The 19,329-nt window shown below is 36.5% G+C and overlaps 4 protein-coding genes across 11 annotated transcripts in view; 2 read left to right on the top strand and 2 right to left on the bottom strand.

Moving 5' to 3' along the window:
- Positions 1–4,356, top strand: part of LOC108632563 (kallikrein-13) — a 6,119-nt gene extending 1,763 nt beyond the window's left edge. The window contains exons 2-4 of the mRNA XM_026819763.1: positions 2,491–2,630; positions 3,207–3,338; positions 3,416–4,356. Coding sequence (XP_026675564.1) covers positions 2,491–2,630; positions 3,207–3,338; positions 3,416–3,628 — 485 coding nt within the window. The 3' untranslated portion in view covers positions 3,629–4,356. The remainder of the gene's footprint in view (positions 1–2,490; positions 2,631–3,206; positions 3,339–3,415) is intronic.
- A 1,227-nt stretch (positions 4,357–5,583) lies between these two features.
- On the bottom strand, positions 5,584–14,539 carry kto (mediator complex subunit kohtalo). Its single transcript, XM_018037258.2, has 12 exons — positions 13,996–14,539; positions 12,775–13,487; positions 11,930–12,710; positions 11,409–11,734; positions 10,732–11,263; positions 10,055–10,648; positions 8,239–9,941; positions 7,727–8,152; positions 7,150–7,621; positions 6,743–6,999; positions 6,273–6,434; positions 5,584–6,145 (listed from the first exon to the last, which is right to left on the bottom strand). The coding sequence occupies exons 1-12, from the start codon at positions 14,537–14,539 to the stop codon at positions 5,945–5,947; spliced, it is 6,711 nt and encodes a 2,236-aa protein (XP_017892747.1). The 3' UTR covers positions 5,584–5,944.
- A 465-nt stretch (positions 14,540–15,004) lies between these two features.
- Daxx (Daxx-like protein) lies at positions 15,005–18,773 on the top strand. Of its 8 annotated transcripts, none has more exons than XM_026819788.1 (6): positions 15,006–15,397; positions 15,456–15,633; positions 15,740–15,896; positions 15,960–16,877; positions 16,964–17,650; positions 17,732–18,773. In XM_026819788.1, exons 2-6 carry the CDS (start codon positions 15,571–15,573, stop codon positions 18,334–18,336), a joined length of 2,430 nt encoding a protein of 809 aa, XP_026675589.1. In that variant the 5' UTR covers positions 15,006–15,397; positions 15,456–15,570; the 3' UTR covers positions 18,337–18,773. The 8 variants fall into 8 exon arrangements, with proteins under 8 accessions (XP_017892752.1, XP_026675589.1, XP_026675587.1 ...); XM_026819786.1 differs by having other exon boundaries at positions 15,007–15,234; positions 15,300–15,397; positions 15,740–16,877; XM_026819787.1 differs by having other exon boundaries at positions 15,008–15,116; positions 15,300–15,397; positions 15,740–16,877.
- Positions 18,774–18,775: 2 nt separating this feature from the next.
- Positions 18,776–19,329, bottom strand: part of KFase (kynurenine formamidase) — an 8,112-nt gene continuing 7,558 nt past the window's right edge. Inside the window, exons 10-11 of the mRNA XM_026819791.1 lie at positions 19,149–19,284; positions 18,776–18,992 (exon numbers count right to left, since the gene is read on the bottom strand). Coding sequence (XP_026675592.1) covers positions 18,858–18,992; positions 19,149–19,284 — 271 coding nt within the window. The 3' untranslated portion in view covers positions 18,776–18,857. The remainder of the gene's footprint in view (positions 18,993–19,148; positions 19,285–19,329) is intronic.

The raw sequence follows: 19,329 nt of genomic DNA on the forward strand, positions 1-19,329 counted from the left end.
CGAGAGTATAAAATTGATTTATTCCAATTTTCGCTGTACTAAGAATTTCGTAGAGATTAGTTAATTTTTTTAAATTAAATATGCATTAAACAATTTATGTAGTTTTTTCACTAAAAATTTGGATGGTAAAGAATTGAATTTATTAGGTCTACCTTTACAATCAACTAACTTTCATGCTACCATTTTATGGTTACAGAGCAATTTCCGCTCGTAGCGCTTTCATTGCTCTCATAGACATGTATGCTGCTTTTGAGATCTTCGAACGTGTCGAATACGAAATTTTTGCAATATTAAAAATTTGTACTATAACTCGTTCAGAATTAACTAACCATCCAAGGCCTTTTATGATGAACTACTAAATACAACAGAGGCTCAGAACTGTTGAACTTTATTTTTACTATCACGCGCACTTCATATTGAATTTATTTTCAAAACTGTTATCCTTTCCTCGTACCAAATATTTTATAGTGAGGATAACGACGTAATGACATTGTGAAGTATTTCGTTCGTAACGATGGAGAATGGAAACGGCCAAGGATCAGTTAATTGATTTTGAACAGACTATAGTTGCATCAGTTTTACTGAGATCGCAGCTCCGAATGAAAAATGCGATCGTCAATCGTTAGATTGCTGAATATGCAATCTAGATTAGTACATCTGTTTAGATTACATAGATTAGTACGTTTTAAACAAATTTATAGAAAAATATTCACTGAGTATTGACGTTCAATAGAAGATCGTCAAAAAGACGAGTATAGCTATTTCAAATGCGAAAGGAATAATTATCGATCACACTGTTAACTGGGTTATCCTTTGATTAAAAATATACCTTACGCTGCGTCTACACTACGTAACAAAACATTGTTATATAACAAATTTGTTTCAAATTTTGTTATCTAACATATTACAATAGATTGTTACAATCATTTGTTCAACTACGTCTACACTATTCGACAAAACGTGTTAACAATCTCCTATTCGTAAAAAACTTAAAGTAACTGGCTCTTTTTTATTGATATTGGATCTCGAAATTAAGTATCCTTCGTACTTATTTTATGTTCAATTTTATTTATTAAGTACTCATAATTGGAAATTTGATACGTGCAAAGTTTAAAGCTTTCATCAAATCGATATCAGCTAGGAAGATTAATGTCACTATATTTTCGAGCTAATAATTGTAGCTATAACCAGAGTTATCGTTCAAGTCTACTTTGGTTTTCCAATAAAATTACACAACAACAGCTACCGCTAGAATTATGTCCTGTACGTTCTACGCCATTATGAATAATGAGATGCAAAATGTTTTATGAATTCGTTACGGTAACATAAAAGAAAAAATGTTATATTACATTATCATTATAGTACAAACGCAGCCTTGTTTTTCGACTTATGATTAATTAAAACGTAAAATTGATTACTTTATCACTTATTTTAGTAAATATTTTTGTAATTCATTACCCCTCACCCAGTTAACGGATGAATGTTGAGCGTGCTGAAAGAATTCTGTAACATTTTATTTCTCGATCGCACTACTTAATATCGATCAGCATACATAGCGGTGTACGTCAACGAATGTAGCAATCACAGCAGTGAAAGAGTGGGGCGGCGTAATTAACGTTTAACAACCCAATGCGACGCAACAATCGAAAACTAAACGAGAGACCCAACAAAGTACCTAACGAAAATTGACGATGTAAGTGCGCTAGTTCGACACGACTATCTTTGTAATCGTTTGATCTGTTTTTCATCGACTGTCAAGACACATTTTGTTTCCCGTGTGAGGTCAGCTTTCCTCTGCGCTTACAAAACAAAAAAGAAAAAACAATAATAAGGAAAGAAATCAGTGGCCGCCCGTGATAATCTTACACGATTAATTACTCTGTATCAACATTGTTCCGCGCGAAACTTCTTACGCGTACGTTTGCAGAATTGAACAGAAAATGAAAATGGAACGTAGATATAATGGAAAACTGATCTGACAAAATCATTCACGTAGACAGACGTTCAGAGGCGGTTGGGTACCAGAACATCCACGTCGATTCTACATAATCGCCGGAGCTAGTTACGTGTACTTTCCATCCTGGAGCACCATACAGATGGAATTGATAGACGGGACATTTCCACACATGAACTTTAGATTCTCGAACATGCATAACGATATTGGATTGTTCAGGGTGACTATTATGTGTATATATAAACTCTATGTGGAAAATAAAATAAACGGAAGAAATAACAAAAAAAAAGTGTGTGACAAAAATGGGAGAGCTGAAGTTTACTAAAAAGATCACCTGTGTCCAGCAGTATCCAACTGAACACACCTATTATTTGTAATATATCCATATATCCTGTTTTCTTTTATTTTCACGTTTATTATGTATGGAGCATGAATAAATTATATTAAAACGAAGCATATTATAATAAAACGAAGGAAAGAGATACTAGAATCAAATACGTCAATTTAATTAATTCGTTATCACAATTGTTTTCCTATTCAGCTGAAGCACCCCTTTCATATCACTTCGTACGTGCAATACTCCACCCTTCCTTTGGCCTATGATGCAAACATTTACAAAACGTACACTGACCGCTGTACTGTGGTTGGCTGGGGACGATACGTAGCTGGATCTGATGTACGTAGTTAACCGCATCTAGTTATTTACTGTCATCCGCAAAAATTGTTTCATCGATCGATTGGGGAAAGGGCCAATCTATTAAACCTATCGTATGGGTTGTTATAGCAAATGTACGGTGATTCTTGGAAAATTAATACCACATAGCACAACGTTCCAGAATTTTTGGAACAAATGCTTCCGGTTACAAGATATGAATTCTTTTTTAATACTTCTAATTTAATATCTCTTATTTAGAATTGTTCAACTTGTGAATTTTTCTTTTAATCTTTTTCTAACATCAGGCTAACATTGGCCGGTATTTAGAATTCACAGTCGTTGCTTTTATAAATATAAGTAACGATTCTAAATACCGGCTATTATATCTGTCTATCAGAATTTGTTAACGAAGAATTGATACGTATACCCGTGTTCAAACGTATGACACTTACAAAATTTGAATGAAATATGAAAGATTATTAAGAAACGATACAAATCATTATGAATTATTATTAAGTTTGGTACTTTAGATTATGAGAGACTAATACTATATAATATACATATAGTATTGTAATGTGGTAATATATTATTATTTAGAAAGGAGTCGGCACATATCTTCGGCATGGACATGTGTCGCTAATTCCGCCAGAAAAATGCCCAGTCGAAGGAGCCAATGACAAGGTGCACTTATGTGCAGGCGTATTAGAAGGCGGAGTAGATGCTTGTCAAGTTTGTAATAATAATTTGCACAGTAATTTACACTGTACTTTGATATATCTTTTCCTTTAATAGAAACAAAATTTTAGGGCGATAGCGGTGGACCATTATTATGCAATAGCACGCAAGTGGGTATAGTATCCTGGGGAAAAGGCTGTGGTAAACCTAATAATCCAGGCGTGTATGCTCGAACAGATTTATATTTAGACTGGCTAAATGAAACTGTAACAAGAAATAACGGAACTCAGAATCTCTTTAACTTCAGGATCATGTTTATTTTGATAATGTGCTACGTATTTTAAAATTTTACAGCCACTTCACGTAAAATCAATAATGTTAGTAATAGAACGGAAACAATATAAAAGAAACAATCAAATATACGGCAATATTATGTATAAGTATTCTATGTAAATATAAATCAATTTAGATATAATATTTTTTTCCATGAATGTATTAAGTGTATTGATGCTATTTTCGAACCGCGCGATCGAATGCATTATCAAAAACTTACTTAATACGCGTAACGTGCAATAACATGACTGTATGAGCCATATCTACTAAATTATATAGGCTGATTCATAAAAAGTGCTATCAATGGAACAGGGGACTGTATTTCAGCCATATTTTATTCCGTCCATGTAGGCTAGGCACCTCAGGACAAATACTACCGGAAGCGGATGCAGCTTCCATATGCGTAGTAAGCGTAGACCAGAGATGACGTGCCCTGACTCCTCCTCCACTGTAGCTTTTAACTCCCACTTTGAATTCAGTTGTTTTTCCCACTAATGAAACATTAGATACACACGCCAAGCCTGGGGCCATTCAACATAGCACGAGAATCGAATCGGGGATATGGCCCGCAGACTCACATACTCACCACCCCTGATGATGCCGCAAAAAGATAGTTTATCTACATACTGTTCTTTTATGGTAGTACGGATGTAGCCACGACCTTTCTTCTTCCAGTTGCTTCATAATTTCAAATCGTTTTGACTGCCAGTCTTGATCCCTATGCAGAGCTTTTCTTTTTATTATAAACATCTTCCGCGATCGCCCACGATCTACACGTGGTGATTTGAAAAGTTATATCTTTAAGAAGATTATCGTGAGGAATTGTTATAAATATATCCCCACTGCTGTTCTTTTCAAAGACCCCATGTTGCTAATGGATTTCAAATTTTTAGGGAAGGCGATAAAAGAAAAGAGACCCTAAATCTAAAATTTTAGCTCCTTGTATTTTCGAAATATTAATACGGAAGTCAGAAAATTAATAAATACTAGAAAGTAAAATTTCAGATATGGGGCTCACTCCTAAAAATTTCAGGTAAATCGGCAAGAAGAATTTAGAAAGTATGACCGATTATTTTTATATGTTACATACTTATTTCGCAGTAAATTATGAATACAAACGCAATAATTCTTTATTTATACTTTTTCTGTTTAATTGACAAGATATTATTATATACCACTTAGTATAAAAAATATGCACTAAAATAGTTTTATTTGAATTTTAATATTTTAAACAATATATTATCTAAGAACTGGAAGATTTTGGAAATGAAAAAATACACATATTCTCATTATACAGTAAATAATAAAATCTACAATGAGGAAGGAGAAATAAACATAAATAAAAATTACTTATATTCAAAGAAGTATGGATATAGTGTAACTAGTCATATCATACATGAATAAATAATTAACATGTTAGAAAGCTTTCTGACATTTGCATCTCTATATACATTGAAATAACACCAAAGGTAAATGGATACATTTAGTATCTAAATGTTTTTAAAACAACTAAAATATATAAATTAAAATAAAATTCATAATCACACTTTATGAAATATGCAGAGTATCAAATAGTTTTTAACTATGAAAGGCTTGATAATTGATTTCCGAATTTTTTACGTTTATTTTTCTCGAAACTTATTATTTGATATACATACAGGCCTAATGTTCAATAAATTTCAATCGTGCGAATGTCTAATTTTTATGCAATTTATTCTTTCTCCATTGTGAATGTGATGACATATGATATACGTCGAACCAGGGATGAGATAATTTTTCCCGCACGACTCGCTTCTCCTGTTTTTCGCCCGTATTTCGATTCCCACTACTATTCCTCTCATGCGCCTTCGCTGACTATGCCTAGCATACCCCCGTCAAGTACCAGTCCCCACCATGGTCGCGTCGACCCCACTTTCCGGCCGAGGGAAAAATTATCTCATCCCTGCGTCAAACATATTTTTAGTTATTAACTTCACAGAATTTTGTTTTAATTTATTATTAATTTCAGAAAAAGAAACTGACCCTCAGCTGCAGTTGCAAATTCATTTCAATGTATGAATTTTGAGAGTACAGGCCTTACAAAACATCTTTAAAGAAAGCATGAATTAAATACATTTAGTATACGTACAATATGCATTAACTTCAAGAGAAAAGCTATAGGAATAGCTTTTCAGTACTTTTCCGAAATTCGTTCGCTTTATTGCCTCTGCCGTGGCATGCGTTGCACATTCATACCTACGTTAACTCTTAAAATTCTGGATTTTTACATGTGTTTATGTAAATTTCACTTATACAACATATTAATTAATTATATACATATTAAGTTACTAGTAGGGCGGTGGTTGATGTTGATAATGTTGCGGTGGTTGACTCAGATGCCGTTGCAAATGTGTCACCAGCTGCGGTGTCGGTTGTTGCCCACCCGTGTTACCTTGCTGCTGCTGCTGTTGTTGCGCTTGTTGCTGTTGCTGCTGTTGTTGCATCGCGAGCATTTGTTGCCTCATTCGCTGCTGATTTATTGCCTGCTGCTGCGGTGACAAATAAGTATGATATTCATGATTATCGATCGTTTAATCTCATTAACTTGCTTAAAATCTTCATGATTTTAATGATTAATTTCTTCAAAGGAATTTGAAACAGAATGATCAAATGTACCTGTTGGAATTGTTGATTCTGTTGTAAGCTCACATTGGTAGTACCTACACCCGTCACCCCAACTGTGCCAGGTTTTCCGCTTGCTTGTCTATACGGCGGTGCTGGTTGACTCTGCACTCCACCACCCATTGGACCCATCGCATTCATCGTAACATTCGGAGCCTGAAAAAAGTAATTGATGATTTCCCTTTACTTATACCGGGTAGTCCCGAGTGAGGAGGACTGACGGGAGAGACGGACCAGGCCAGTATTTCCTACACTATTCGCCGTACGGGGAACGCGTCAGTATTCTTTCGTTTTACCGAAAGCGATCGAGCGTCGCTCTCAGTATTAAGTTTCAATTTTACGAAATTGAGAATAAAATCGGAATTTTAATTTTTTTCTTTTTGGACGTTTATAAAAACACGGTCCATCTCTCCTGGAATTACGGCATATGATATATTAATCAACTTATATGGAGCAAATGGTACCTGTAGATACGGTGGTCTTGTAGCTCCAGGTTGCATACGTTGTTGAGGTATGTATTCTTGACCTCTCTGAGGTCCCATCATCTGTTGCTGATTAGTGAACATCATGCTCTGCTGTTGGTTCATCAAACCTTGTTGCTGTTGTTGTTGCTGTAATAACTGCTGCTGTTGTGCCTGTTGTGGTGCTTGTTGCTGCTGCGGTTGCTGTTGTTGTGGTATCATCTGTTGGCCTCCGTATCCGGCATAATTTTGATTCATTCCTATTAAAAAGTATCATTAAGATGATTACCATATTAGAATAACAAATTGCAGAATGAACGTCTGGAAAACGATGAGGAACCCGTTTTAAGGAAACGTATTCGAAACAGAACGAACAACCAGATTTCATTCTGTTCCGAATCTCCATTTACCTTGTTGCATTCCAGTGTAAATTCCTGGTTGCTGCGGCTGTGGTTGCTGCTGCTGCGAAGCAAACATTCCTTGCTGAGGGTTGATATTCGGAGCTCCGTGCTGAACTCTCAATGCTTGTCTAATGAACTGTTGCCGTTGCATTCCTTGAAACGCTCCTGGTCCAGCGACTGGTGCTGCATTCGGCTGTTGTTGCGGGGTCATCAGCTGAGTAGACGGCAACCGTAGTCGTAACATATGAGAAAGCGCCTGTTTCGATTGATTATTCATGCCTGGTCTATCGTATCTTGGGCCAACTGGAGTTGGTGGCAATTGCTGACCATATCCATATTGCTGAGCAGGTTGATGAGCCTGTTGATTGCTGTACCAGGCTTGCTGATGCTGCGTCGGCTGATTGGGGAACATTCCCGGCTGCTGACTTACAGCTACTTGCTGATTTCCAAATGTCATCTGCTGAAGTTGGTTTGGTGGTTGCTGTACAATATAAAAAATTAGTTAATAGCAATAGGATGGAGGATATGGATATACATGGTTCAAATGTAGCTAACCCAATAAAAAATTGAACAAAATGAAAGAAACCTGAATTTGTTGCGTAACAGGTGTAGTTGGAGTAGCAGCTCCTTTACTCCTCCTGTGCCGCCGTGTCTTCATAGCTTTCCCTTTGCCATTGGTTATAGCATTACCGATTCCAGCATTGTTAATGTTACCCGCTACTCTTCCAGGAGAATCAATACTCATCGGTGTGTCAGCCTTGCCAGGTTCGGATTCTTTTTTGTCTGGTTCTAAGTCTTCCGGCGGTAACGGCGGTGGGTCCAAATAATGACTAGGAGCTCTATTTTGACTATGCGTATGATATCGCAAAAGTTTATGAGCATTTTGATAAGTAAGAGGTTTACGCTCTAGCCTAACTGCCCTGAACCAGGCCCAGGAAATTGGGGCTGGATTCTTGTGACCTTCTAATACCTCCCATGCAGATACCCTCTGAGAATCGCATACTCGCAAACCCTGATTAAATATGTATTATTATATTTAGTTATACGAACATTAAACTATTGTTTTTTGTTAAGGTAGTAGAAAATATTTTAACTTACCTGTTTCTTGTCGATGCTATCGAAAGCTATTTTATTGCCTTTGGTGTCTGTTAAACATCCAACAGGCTCGCACGTAATAACTTCCATCGTCAATTTAGGTAAAGGTAATAATTGTCTAATATATCGAATACTCGAAGAGTTCCTATCGCCGAGTTCTTTCTTCAATTTCTTCATCAAATTCTGATAATGTTTCTTATTTTCATCTTTTTCGGATTGCGAATCAGACACTAAAGTAGAATGTATTAGAGTTGCTAACATATCTATGACAGTCGTAAACAATTCGGAATTGTTATTTAAATCTATAACACTATAGCTAACCAGCTGAACTAATAAGATAGCCCAGTCTGTGGTAGCGGTTGTGTTTCTTTGTATAGTATCGAAAACACCACCCACGAGGCTGAATCTTAATTGCAGAGCATCCTGCAACACTTCTCTCGTCTTCGGATCTTCGGCAGCGAAGTTCTTCTCCTCCTTGCTGATATTCAAGAACTGCGATAATTGCGAATGCAGAGACATCAGAAGACCTTCTCTTTGGTCGTCCTGGCCTTTTAAACAAGTGAGCACTAACGAGAGGAACGGTTGATGATTGAACAGAGAAGGTGACTTCGATCTATTCCTCTCGCGACCCGTCGTCGTTTTCGACCAATTACCAGATTCCAATACTTGACCTGCCACTTTCAGAACTCGACCTTGCACCGCGCTTGGCAGTTTTGAAACAAGGGGCGCGACTAACCATATCGAACCGGATCGTTTGTCCGATTTACTAGAGACACTGTTCAACTGAAATACATCGATCGCAGCTTTGGCGACGGTATCCAGCCACTGTGAAAGATCACTCGACGCTGGAGGGAACTGTTTATACATAAGTTGCAGATCGAGCCATGACATTCTTAAACTCCATTGCTCTAAGTTCTCTAGGATGTTCGTTATATGCGTCTTTTGATCTATAAACGCATCCGTAGAAGTTTCTGGGTAACAGATCATGTGGAGTAATCGCTGAGCTTGACGAGGCGTCAACATGTTGTCGAGCAACATATCAGGATGGCAAAGTTCTTCAGGATTTTGTAGACATCTCTCTAGTACCCATTCTTGGCTGCAGATTTGTCTCAGGACGTGTTGCGCAAAATCGGACAAACCTTTCACGTTTTCTGTGGTCATTCCAGCACTGCTGCTAGACGAAGACATTGCTAGGTCAAGACCCAAGTCATCACCACCGCCGAGAATGTCACTGGTACCTAGGATATGACTGATAGACAGTTCGCTTGGTCCGCTTGCAGTAACAACGCCAACACTGGCTGGCCCACCCGCTTTGCTCGAATGATTCATGGGTACGTCCGGTTTCTTTGGAGGTTGTTTACCAGCAGTTGCATCGGCGACGACTAGGATAGCTTTAAGTACAGCTAAAACCGGACCGACCCTGATGTTATTGTGAGCAGCTGCCAGTAAGTGTCTATCGCAACTTAATTTTATACTGTAACCCCTGGAGTTCCCATTCGGTAGAGGATGGGGACTCGTGCTCACGGAATACAGTGCCGGTTGGGGACATTCGACCGTTTTAAAAAGCCGCAGGAGCAGATGGCAAGTTAAACGTGCTCCAGCTTCAGCCTCCATGTCTGCATCTCCGCGACCCTCGTTGCAGGCCTTGACCAAGGATGGTAGTGCTATATGCACAACAAAGTCCTCCAAAGAAAAGCAGTGTCTTGCTGCAAAATGAAACGTTATTCATTAGTACTAGTCGAATGATATTTTTATATTTGTCTCAAAATTGACTTATTAATTTCACGATAATTATTACGACATATGAAAGAACACCTACCAATTAAAACTGACGTGAATACAGCTAGAGAATTATGTATGCTCAAATCTTGTACGTCCACTTGATTCAACACATCAATATAAAAAGCAGAACTGTTCGACGAACAGCAAAGGGCCATGAGAACTCCTAGCCACTCGGCGTTAAGCGCGTTGCAACAAGCTGTTAATTCCGCGCACGTTATCGCGATATCGTTCAGTTTATCGTTATCCGTTTCGCTACAAACTGCAACGATTGCGTTGCAAACGAAGCTGTAACGATTTGCCGGTGTTTCATTCAATTGTCTGGCCCACTGTGGCTCGATCTTCCCTCCGCGCCTTGGACTGGTAAAAACGTCCACCATGAACTGCGAGTTATATACATGGCTCGATGTCGTCGGCTGCAATGTGCTGTAGAGAGCTGTCCGGATTTTCGGGTAAGCGTTACTAAATGCTTCCACTCCATGTGGTTTCGTTTTCAATAAAGAGCATGACGAATATAAGTCGTAAAGATGAGCTAACACACATCGTTCAGCGGAACTGCAGTCGCTAGGATTAGACACGTGCTTCACAACTTTGCAAAGTAAATCGAACACTGCCGTAGTTTGTTCCGGAGATACTGAAATAATTAAATTTAATAAAATCATCATGTGCACAATCGCGATTACACTTTATATCTCATGTCTGCGCGATGATACTTACACAATAGACAGCAATGATATCTTCTTAATACTCCCACAACATATAGGCTTAAATTCGTGGTATAACTTCTAACAAGTTGACTGTTTCTAATTCCTAACTGCGTCTCAACTTCTGGTAACTCTTTCAGTATCTGAATGCAAACATCAATCAAACCGTATATGTTTAATGCCAGTTCCATTAAATCGAACAGAAACGCTACGTGCTCTTGCACGGGTAAATAAGAGGAGCCGGACAGCGCAAATGTGTTCAACATTTCTATCACTTGAGTCGCACACTGCCACGTCACTACGTGTTGATCGAAGTAACTGAGATTCTGGAACTTCAATGTAACAGCCTCAAAGTTAAATTCACTGCGGGAATGTTTCTTCACCTTTCCACCCTCAGCGACGTCAATACTGAATTTCTTTCCGAACAGTTTACACACTTCTTTCGTCATCTTTTTCACAATATGCCTTGCTTCGTCTCTGACACGACCCACTCCATACAATAACACATGTCGTTGATTGCAGTCATGTTGGCTGCACGTTTCATCCTGAAAACGTAACTATTATTAATTACATGCCCTTCAGTATTATTTTGCGATGCGCGCAATTACAGAATAATGTTTGTGAAAGATTTGAATAATATCGAGAAAACATAAATAAAAAGAATACTATTTTTGATAGTTTGATGAGTACCTGTGGTAGTGGGAAATGCGTTGTATACAACAAATGTCTACTGTGACTCGATGACATTTTCGAATCCAATCCTTCTTGAGTACCATGCCCACCAAGTGCATCTTCTTTAGGACTATCAGGAGCATCCATGCTATTTTGCTGGTCTTCTTTAATATGTTGCAACAACTTGTCTAAATCGTCATCAATTTTACTGTCATCATAATCCATCGTACGTCCGTGATCTGGCACTTCTAACTTGGCTGGTTTTAAATCTATTCCTGGAAACAAGCTGTCTTCATCCATTGGTTCTCGATTACTAGGAGTTCCAGGTTTACTAGCCACAGGGCCTAAACAAGGTAGAGAAGTGCGTGTTGTTTATTTAAAATCACGGAAATGTTTATCGTTAAAGGAATCTGGTGATCTTAAATGAATACTTTTTACAAGAACTTACATTTGAGGTAATATTATTATTTTTAATTAAACATTTTATGATTAGAATAAATTTGTTTAATAGTAACCGTTAGTCGTGGTATTTACTCTACCTTGTATAAGATCTCCTCGTGAAATAAGCGTGCACATATACGCATCATGCGAAAATACATCGTGTCTAATTAATTCTGAAAATAAGTGAACCAAATTCGTAAACTGAATCTTTAACTGAGCTGTTGTATTATCTAGTACCGGGGCGTCCACATCCAAAAACTTCATGAGTAATGGTTGAAAGATCGGCAGCACAGGTGGATTTCCATTGCTGCATACACTATCTTTATCATCATTATCATTCGTTTCCCCGGTAACTTCACTCTGCCGTTTTTCAAGTAACTTCGCGACTGCCATTGCTCTATGTTCACCCCATCTTTCAGCACTAACTGCCCATTCGCATAAAATTTCAACCACGGCAGAGTCTTGTTGCGGATTATATTCCGTTTTCGTGTCTCGTTCATTAGTATTATCTTTCGGTGGAGATGTAAATATCTTGGCGTATAAAGTGTCCAAGGAATTGGTAGAATCCATTCTATCGAAACTATGCCGATCGAGAGCATCCAGGGCAGCCAGTACTTTAGTGGTCGTTATCCCGGCACTGCTTTGCTGCCATTTATCGCATGACCATTTCCCTTCTGCGGCTTGAGATCTCGCGCGAATATTTTCTTGAGCGATTTTCAGTTGTTTCAGCGTAGGATTAGTAGCAGTCACTGCTGGACATGGCAAAGCTGTAGGAAGACATGGTAAATAATCCAAAGGAGAACCGTTCAACATTGATGATGCTTTTCCTTCGCCAACGCTATTCCAAACTAATGCGGTAGGACATTCCAATGTTATGACCTACCAGAGTATAGAATTGCAAATTATTATTAAACTACACCTAAATACAAAATAATTGTTTTACCTGGATTATTGTTGATAGATTGTAAATTACGTCTCTGTGATGTGGACACGACAGATAATCGTTAAAAGCAATGGTTAATGGATTTTGCGTTTGACTAGTACTGGCAGTGTCTTTCCCACCATTGACATCGCTTTTGTTTATGGACGGACTTTGGGGATTGCTGTTGGTTTCCATGTTGTTACACATATGCGCTAATTTGCGACAACACAAATATGCTAAACGTCTGGCTAACAATTCAGATTGCACAAATTCTTCTAGATACTGTAACGCCAGTGGTAATAAAAGCTTCAAAATGCCATCCTCCGAAGGAGACGATTTTATTTTATCTAATAATTCTAAAATCCATTGTAGCAATTCTTGCCTATCTAACAATCCTTCTTCAAACATATATTTTGCCAGTTGTATGCAATAATGCCATTGTTTCAATGCTAATTTATGCTCTTCATTCATAGCATTTCCAGGTGTTACTTGACAACTTGAATTTGGTGTGGCTGGCTGATTATTGGCAACTCCATTATTACTACTAGTATTATTACTAACATTACTATTAGTATTACTGTTACTGTTGTTACTTCCAACGTTGTTTCCATTACAAGAATTATTTGTAATGCCATTAGTGGTAGCTGCATTTGTTATACTATTGTTTATGTGATAGTATTCTTGAAGTTTCGAAAGTTGATCCTTTAAGAACTTGATAAGTGTCCCTGTCCACTCTAAATAAAGAAACGAAGGACATTATAAGGAGCCATTGGAAACAATTATTTCTAATTTCGATGATCATGTTAAATTCAACGCAATAATATTGCATGTCTTATGAAAAATTGAGTAGAAAATAATCAGTTACCTAACAATAACATGCATGTTTACAAGAAGGAAATCATATTATATATGTATACAAGTTGTCTCACCTAACTCGAGCATCTAAAATATCTCCCTTTTTTGTCATCATAAAAAAAAAGGCTGGGGGACATATTAGTTGGTTCAGAGGGACAAATATTATGATAAATTATTTTAAGATTTCAGATTTCATTAGATGATTTTAAGATTTCAAAGTCATCGAAGTTTTTTTTAAATGGAATGATATAACAAACAAGATATTTTAGATGCTCGAGTTAGGTGAGATACCCTATATTCATAAGAAGAAAATCATTTACAATAATAGCTTAAAAATAATCTAAATTGAATCATTTAAGTAAGAATACATGGAACTTATTGACCGACCTGTAGTTGGATCTGGTAATTGTCTTTTCTTTATCTTGGCTTCAGAAACTGCTACTGTATATGCAGAGCTAAGCTTGATAAACCAAGCAGCTCTCAACATTGGCACTTGGTACTCGCAAAGCATCATGAATATCTCTTCCTTCTTATTGAAGTTAGGTGCCTTTTTCGCAAGAGCTATTAACGGTTTGCATCCAGAGAGATCCTTGAACCATGCTTCGATACCGTTTTTTGTTCTAGCAGTCACTGGCCAGAAATTATCCTTCGGGTTGATCTGCTGCCGCTTCCTTGCCGTGTCCGGCATCGTAGAGAGCTCCTCCTTCTTTGCTAGAATAGCATTAAAATACGCTCCCACTTTCGCGGCAGTGACGTTACAGTGTCTCGCCGTGCCGAACTCTTCGGACATTTGAGGCATCGTCGCAAAGCCAAGTTTGACGTTCGTCGAAGTAAGTTCATCTTCTTTCTGTTTCGGTTCTTGAGGGTAAACGTCAGGCGGCCCTAACTTAGGCCGTTTCAATGGCCTTTTCTCATACAATATTCCCATCATGGTAGAAGGAAATTATTAGAAACGCTTACGGATTTATATTATTGACATCATTTATGTACACAATAGGATGAGATTGCTTAGCAGTTACGAAATTATTTTCGAGCCGACGTACGACGTATAACCTGTGTTTAATGACATATTTACAATTACCCAACACTGTAAACGGCAACACAACGATAGAATCATTACGCTACGCGATGATTCCTAGGTGGCGCGAAGATGGTGCGGTGTTCAGCGGTGTTCCTTTGAACTTCCAGGTTCAAACTTCCAGTATATATATCCAGTATAATTTCCTCCATATTATACAGTATAATTTAAATATATTAATAAGCATTAATTTATAAAGACATTGACACAGGAAAATCTGGATGCAAATGTCAACATAAACTATATAATTTTATTTTTACAATTACAAATTCGTTTACTTTGAAAATTTTAGACATATATCAACAACCAATCACCATTGCAGAATCAGACCAGCGTAAAATATACATCTTATTATTTCCCACAGAACTATACGATGATTTCACCGCCTATGTGATAGTGATATATTTCTCGGAACGAAAAGTATAAAAGGGTTAGTATATCTCATGGTATATCTCACATCTATGCAGTATGCATGTCACATAAAATAACCAAATGTTGCGGTTGCTACCATTGTTATTGTTACATGTCATCAGCGGTTTTAGTTCTTGGTAGGTTATTTGAGTGAATTGCGAATTACTCTAAATCTTGTATTCGCATTGGCGTCATTTTTTAGAATTTGTGATTCTAAAAACGGAACGAATACTGTCTTCTTACGAATAAACACATCGACAATGTTGTGGAGTTAAATGAAGTGATTCACTTAATAGTAATGTATGTATTTCTAAATGAGGATATGATCTGTTGATTAGCAGAAATGTTTTTGATACAGATATAGGAGCATTGTTAACCTCTCGTTACCTGTCCATAAACTGAATAGTGAATTCCATAGTTTTACATTCTGTAATGTAATCTAATCTTTTCTACCAACTCGGGGCAAAATAGAGATGGAGAGTGGTTCAAATGAAGTTATTTGTATTTCATCAGATGACGATGAAAATATAGAACAGGTTTGTGCATACTTCTATATTAAAAGTACATAATTCTATCATTGTTAAGTTATAACTTATAGTAAAAGAGATTAAAATCTTACAAAGCTATGTATCTTTATTTCAGACTAGAGACAAGAAACAAATATCAGTCATAGAAAAATTAAAGAACAATGATGTCCATACTCGTGAAAGAGAAGTGACTCAAAATAAAAATGATTGTAAAGGAGTGCAGGGACAAAAAAGAAAATTCTCTGAAATGAACAACAGCAACGATCTTAATGGTGAGAATAGTGCAGATATGTGTGAGAATGGAAGAAGTGCTAAAATTTGTAAATTGAACGTAGAAGAGAGCAAGGAGACTGAAAAGAAAACTGAAGAGAAAAAAAAATGTATAAAACCAACGTTGATCGTGAAGGAGAAGAAAAGTATCTCTCTTCTGGGGCAAGATGTATTTCCTATGTTTATTAGTCTGTGTTTACAAAAAGATCATTCTGATGATATGAGATCTATCGTCAACAAATTAAAAAGACGCCATGAACAATTACAACCTGAATATGCCGTTTCTGAAGCTTTTTGTAACTTTTTAAATGAAAAAAGAAATGAAATAATCAATAGCAAAAACAAACTTTATGTATATCTATTTGAAGTAATGAATGAAATGAAAAATAACTCCAACAGAAAATCTACTTCAGTCTCGAATAGTAATGGTTGTTCAGATGTAAACAATATAAATAGAACTAATATATTGGATACACCAGTTCCAAGCACGTCACACACAAGTGATAGTATATGCACGAATGATTCAGATGAAAAAGACGATGCAGACCAAGATATTAAGAAACGTAAAATAATAAGGAAAATAGAAAAGGCGATGGAAAAATGTAAAAACTACATAAAAAGATACGAAAATGAAGAAGTAGATTTTAATGATGAGAATAATAGTACTTATATGAAACAAGCAAGATATAAGGCACGAATGGTAGAGCTTTACAATAAATATTGTGAATACACTGGAGAAAATGCTGATGCGGGCCGACATTTCTTGAGACCAAAGCATTTTAGTCCAACAGGAATTGTTGTTGTGGATCATGCTATCACAAGTTTCATTAATTCTAAAATATTGAAGAGAAAGAAAGCAAAGAACATAAGTGCTTTTACAGAAACACTAATCTTTCCAGATTACCATGACATTTTGCAACTTGTTAAAAAATGTAATGAAACTAATAATTTAGGTTTGGATAATAGAAAACAACAACAACTTGGTAAGCTAGTAAAAAATTAATAAGTTATCAAAACCGTTTGTCGTATTTGACTGACATTTTATTTCTTGTATACGTTTTTTTTATAGCAAGAAAAGCATTCACCCAAATAGGGGATCATTTGCAATTGTGTAGGAGAAATGATTATTGGGATACATTTTCAATGTTCCTCGAAAATCAAGAGGATGATCCTGCAATGAAAGATTATGCATTAGCTGAACAGTTGAGACAAAGCAAATTGGAAGGTAATAAGAAAATAGCAGATGTACTTCAGGAATACGTGGAGAAACAAGAAAAACTGAAGGATGAGATAGTTGATTCTAAAGTCTCGCCTGAAAAAGAAAATGATGGGGAGAGCGATGATGATGAATACGACGAAGATAGTATAGAAGATGAAGGTGCCAGCGATATTGATGCAGATTTAAATATCGAGCAATGGGATCATATTAGCACGGACAAGGAAGAAAATAGTGTAGACGAAATTAAAATAGAAAGTGAAACAAACTTTCGTAGAGAGGAAATCGATACGAATGATATCAAGACGAAAGAAACAAAACAGAAAACGAGCGATACGGTAGAGGACAATAATAACTGTCCACAGTCAGAAAAAATTAATGACTCGAAGAAAGTGAATAATTGTGAAAGTAGTCGTGATTCAAAATCGACAGTAGAAAAGAAAGAAGCATCGTCTAATCTGAAAACCCAAGTGAGTACTTCGTTGACAGAATTATTGCCAATTACGACAAATAATGATATTCCAATTGATGAAACAAAAGGTTAGTCTGAAAGTATAATGTTGACGAAAAAGAATTAATCATTCAAGGATGAATATAAATATTTTATTACGTATGTTGTAGTAGAAAAATCTGTCGCGGTCGATGATGCATCAGATAAAATAAGGGAGCCAGAGGATATGCTAAAGAAAGCGGTTCAAGAAAATGAAAAAGAAGATAAGCCATTATTGAGAGTACGTTCTTTTGCTAAGCCGCCGACTACCTGGGAAGATAGTCATGGGAAAATGGATAAACAGAGTGAAAACCAATCTAGAACACCAATCGATATAGTGGATCTTACGCAGACTTCACCAAAGGAAGAGTTGGCAAAAGTTCCACACGGAAAAGTTCCAATTGTATCAAATGTGTTTCCTGCTAAGAAAGAGTTCAAGATGCTAATGGTACCAGTGGGTAATAATTCAAAAATTGGAAAAACTTACGTTGCACGTGTGATTAAGTGGAATAGAAATTCATTAGAAAGAGGAGAAATCGCACCCCAGCAACAAATAGGAGGCAAGCCAAGTGCGAAAGCCACAATTATACAATTACCCGTTAATCAACGAAAAAAACAAATTAATACAAATATACGTCCCCAATCTAATCAAATAATAACGTCACCGACGACAGGAAATGGTATTCATCCACAGCGTATTCAAAAGACTTATTCAGAAAAATCACGATCCAAATGATTTTCAAGGTTGTTGAAAGTATTTCTACTTGATCATTGTTACACAAAACAGATGATCGGTCGGTGACGATAGACTATGTAAAATCACATAATCATAACTTTTTTTTACGAAGAATTTGTAATTAGACAGCATTCAGCTGTGTCCCTACTGTGTCGGCCGATCAATAAAGCTGCTCGATAATACCGAGAATTGCAACCCTATTGCGTCAATAATTGTCTATCAGCGAATTTTAAATAAATATAGACATGTATACGAACGCATAGCTTGAAAATTGGAATAGAATAACGAACTATTTCCGTATTTCTTATAATTCGACTTTTCTGCCGACTACACGGTGCTTTCAAATCGATCGGCAAATGCAGACGCAGTGGAGACAGATTTATACTAGCGCACTAATTTCTCATAATAAATAAATAAATTTGTTAAAAACGTGAAAACATACAGGACCTTCATACAATATTATTTATTTAATCAATTTAAGTTTTATATTTTAATATTATTTTTATATTAGCTGTTCCTTTTCAGTTGAACACGCTATTCAATATTGTTTTCGTTAAGATGAACTCCTCATCCATGAGTTTTTCCACGATGTCGAAATGATCAACGTTTTCACGAAGTAAAATGTATTGTATGTTATCCACCACTGTAAGAAGTTTCTGAAATGAAAAGTAACGGCTTATATATTTTTATTTAGCGTAGAAAAAAAGTTCAGAAATTTAAGTTGAAAGTTAAAAATATAGGAGTTTAAAGTGAACTAGATAAAAATCAACATATAAAGTATTTTTAATATAAATTTAAAGTAACGTGCGTACCTGAGCACATTCGCGTGACTGACCGATAAACCATGGCGAATCACATTCACCGACGACTACGATAGTTTTTAATCTATCAATGTGTACGCCAATTTTTACATCTGGGGCGTTAAAGCTGTATGTTTCGATTTCATCTCTGAAATATTGGTGTTCTTCATTGTATATATGTATACTATTATTT

Source organism: Ceratina calcarata, unplaced genomic scaffold (assembly GCF_001652005.2).
Source record: "Ceratina calcarata isolate Rehan_Ccalc_2016 unplaced genomic scaffold, ASM165200v1 scaffold162, whole genome shotgun sequence".
Lineage (NCBI taxonomy): Eukaryota > Metazoa > Arthropoda > Insecta > Hymenoptera > Apidae > Ceratina > Ceratina calcarata.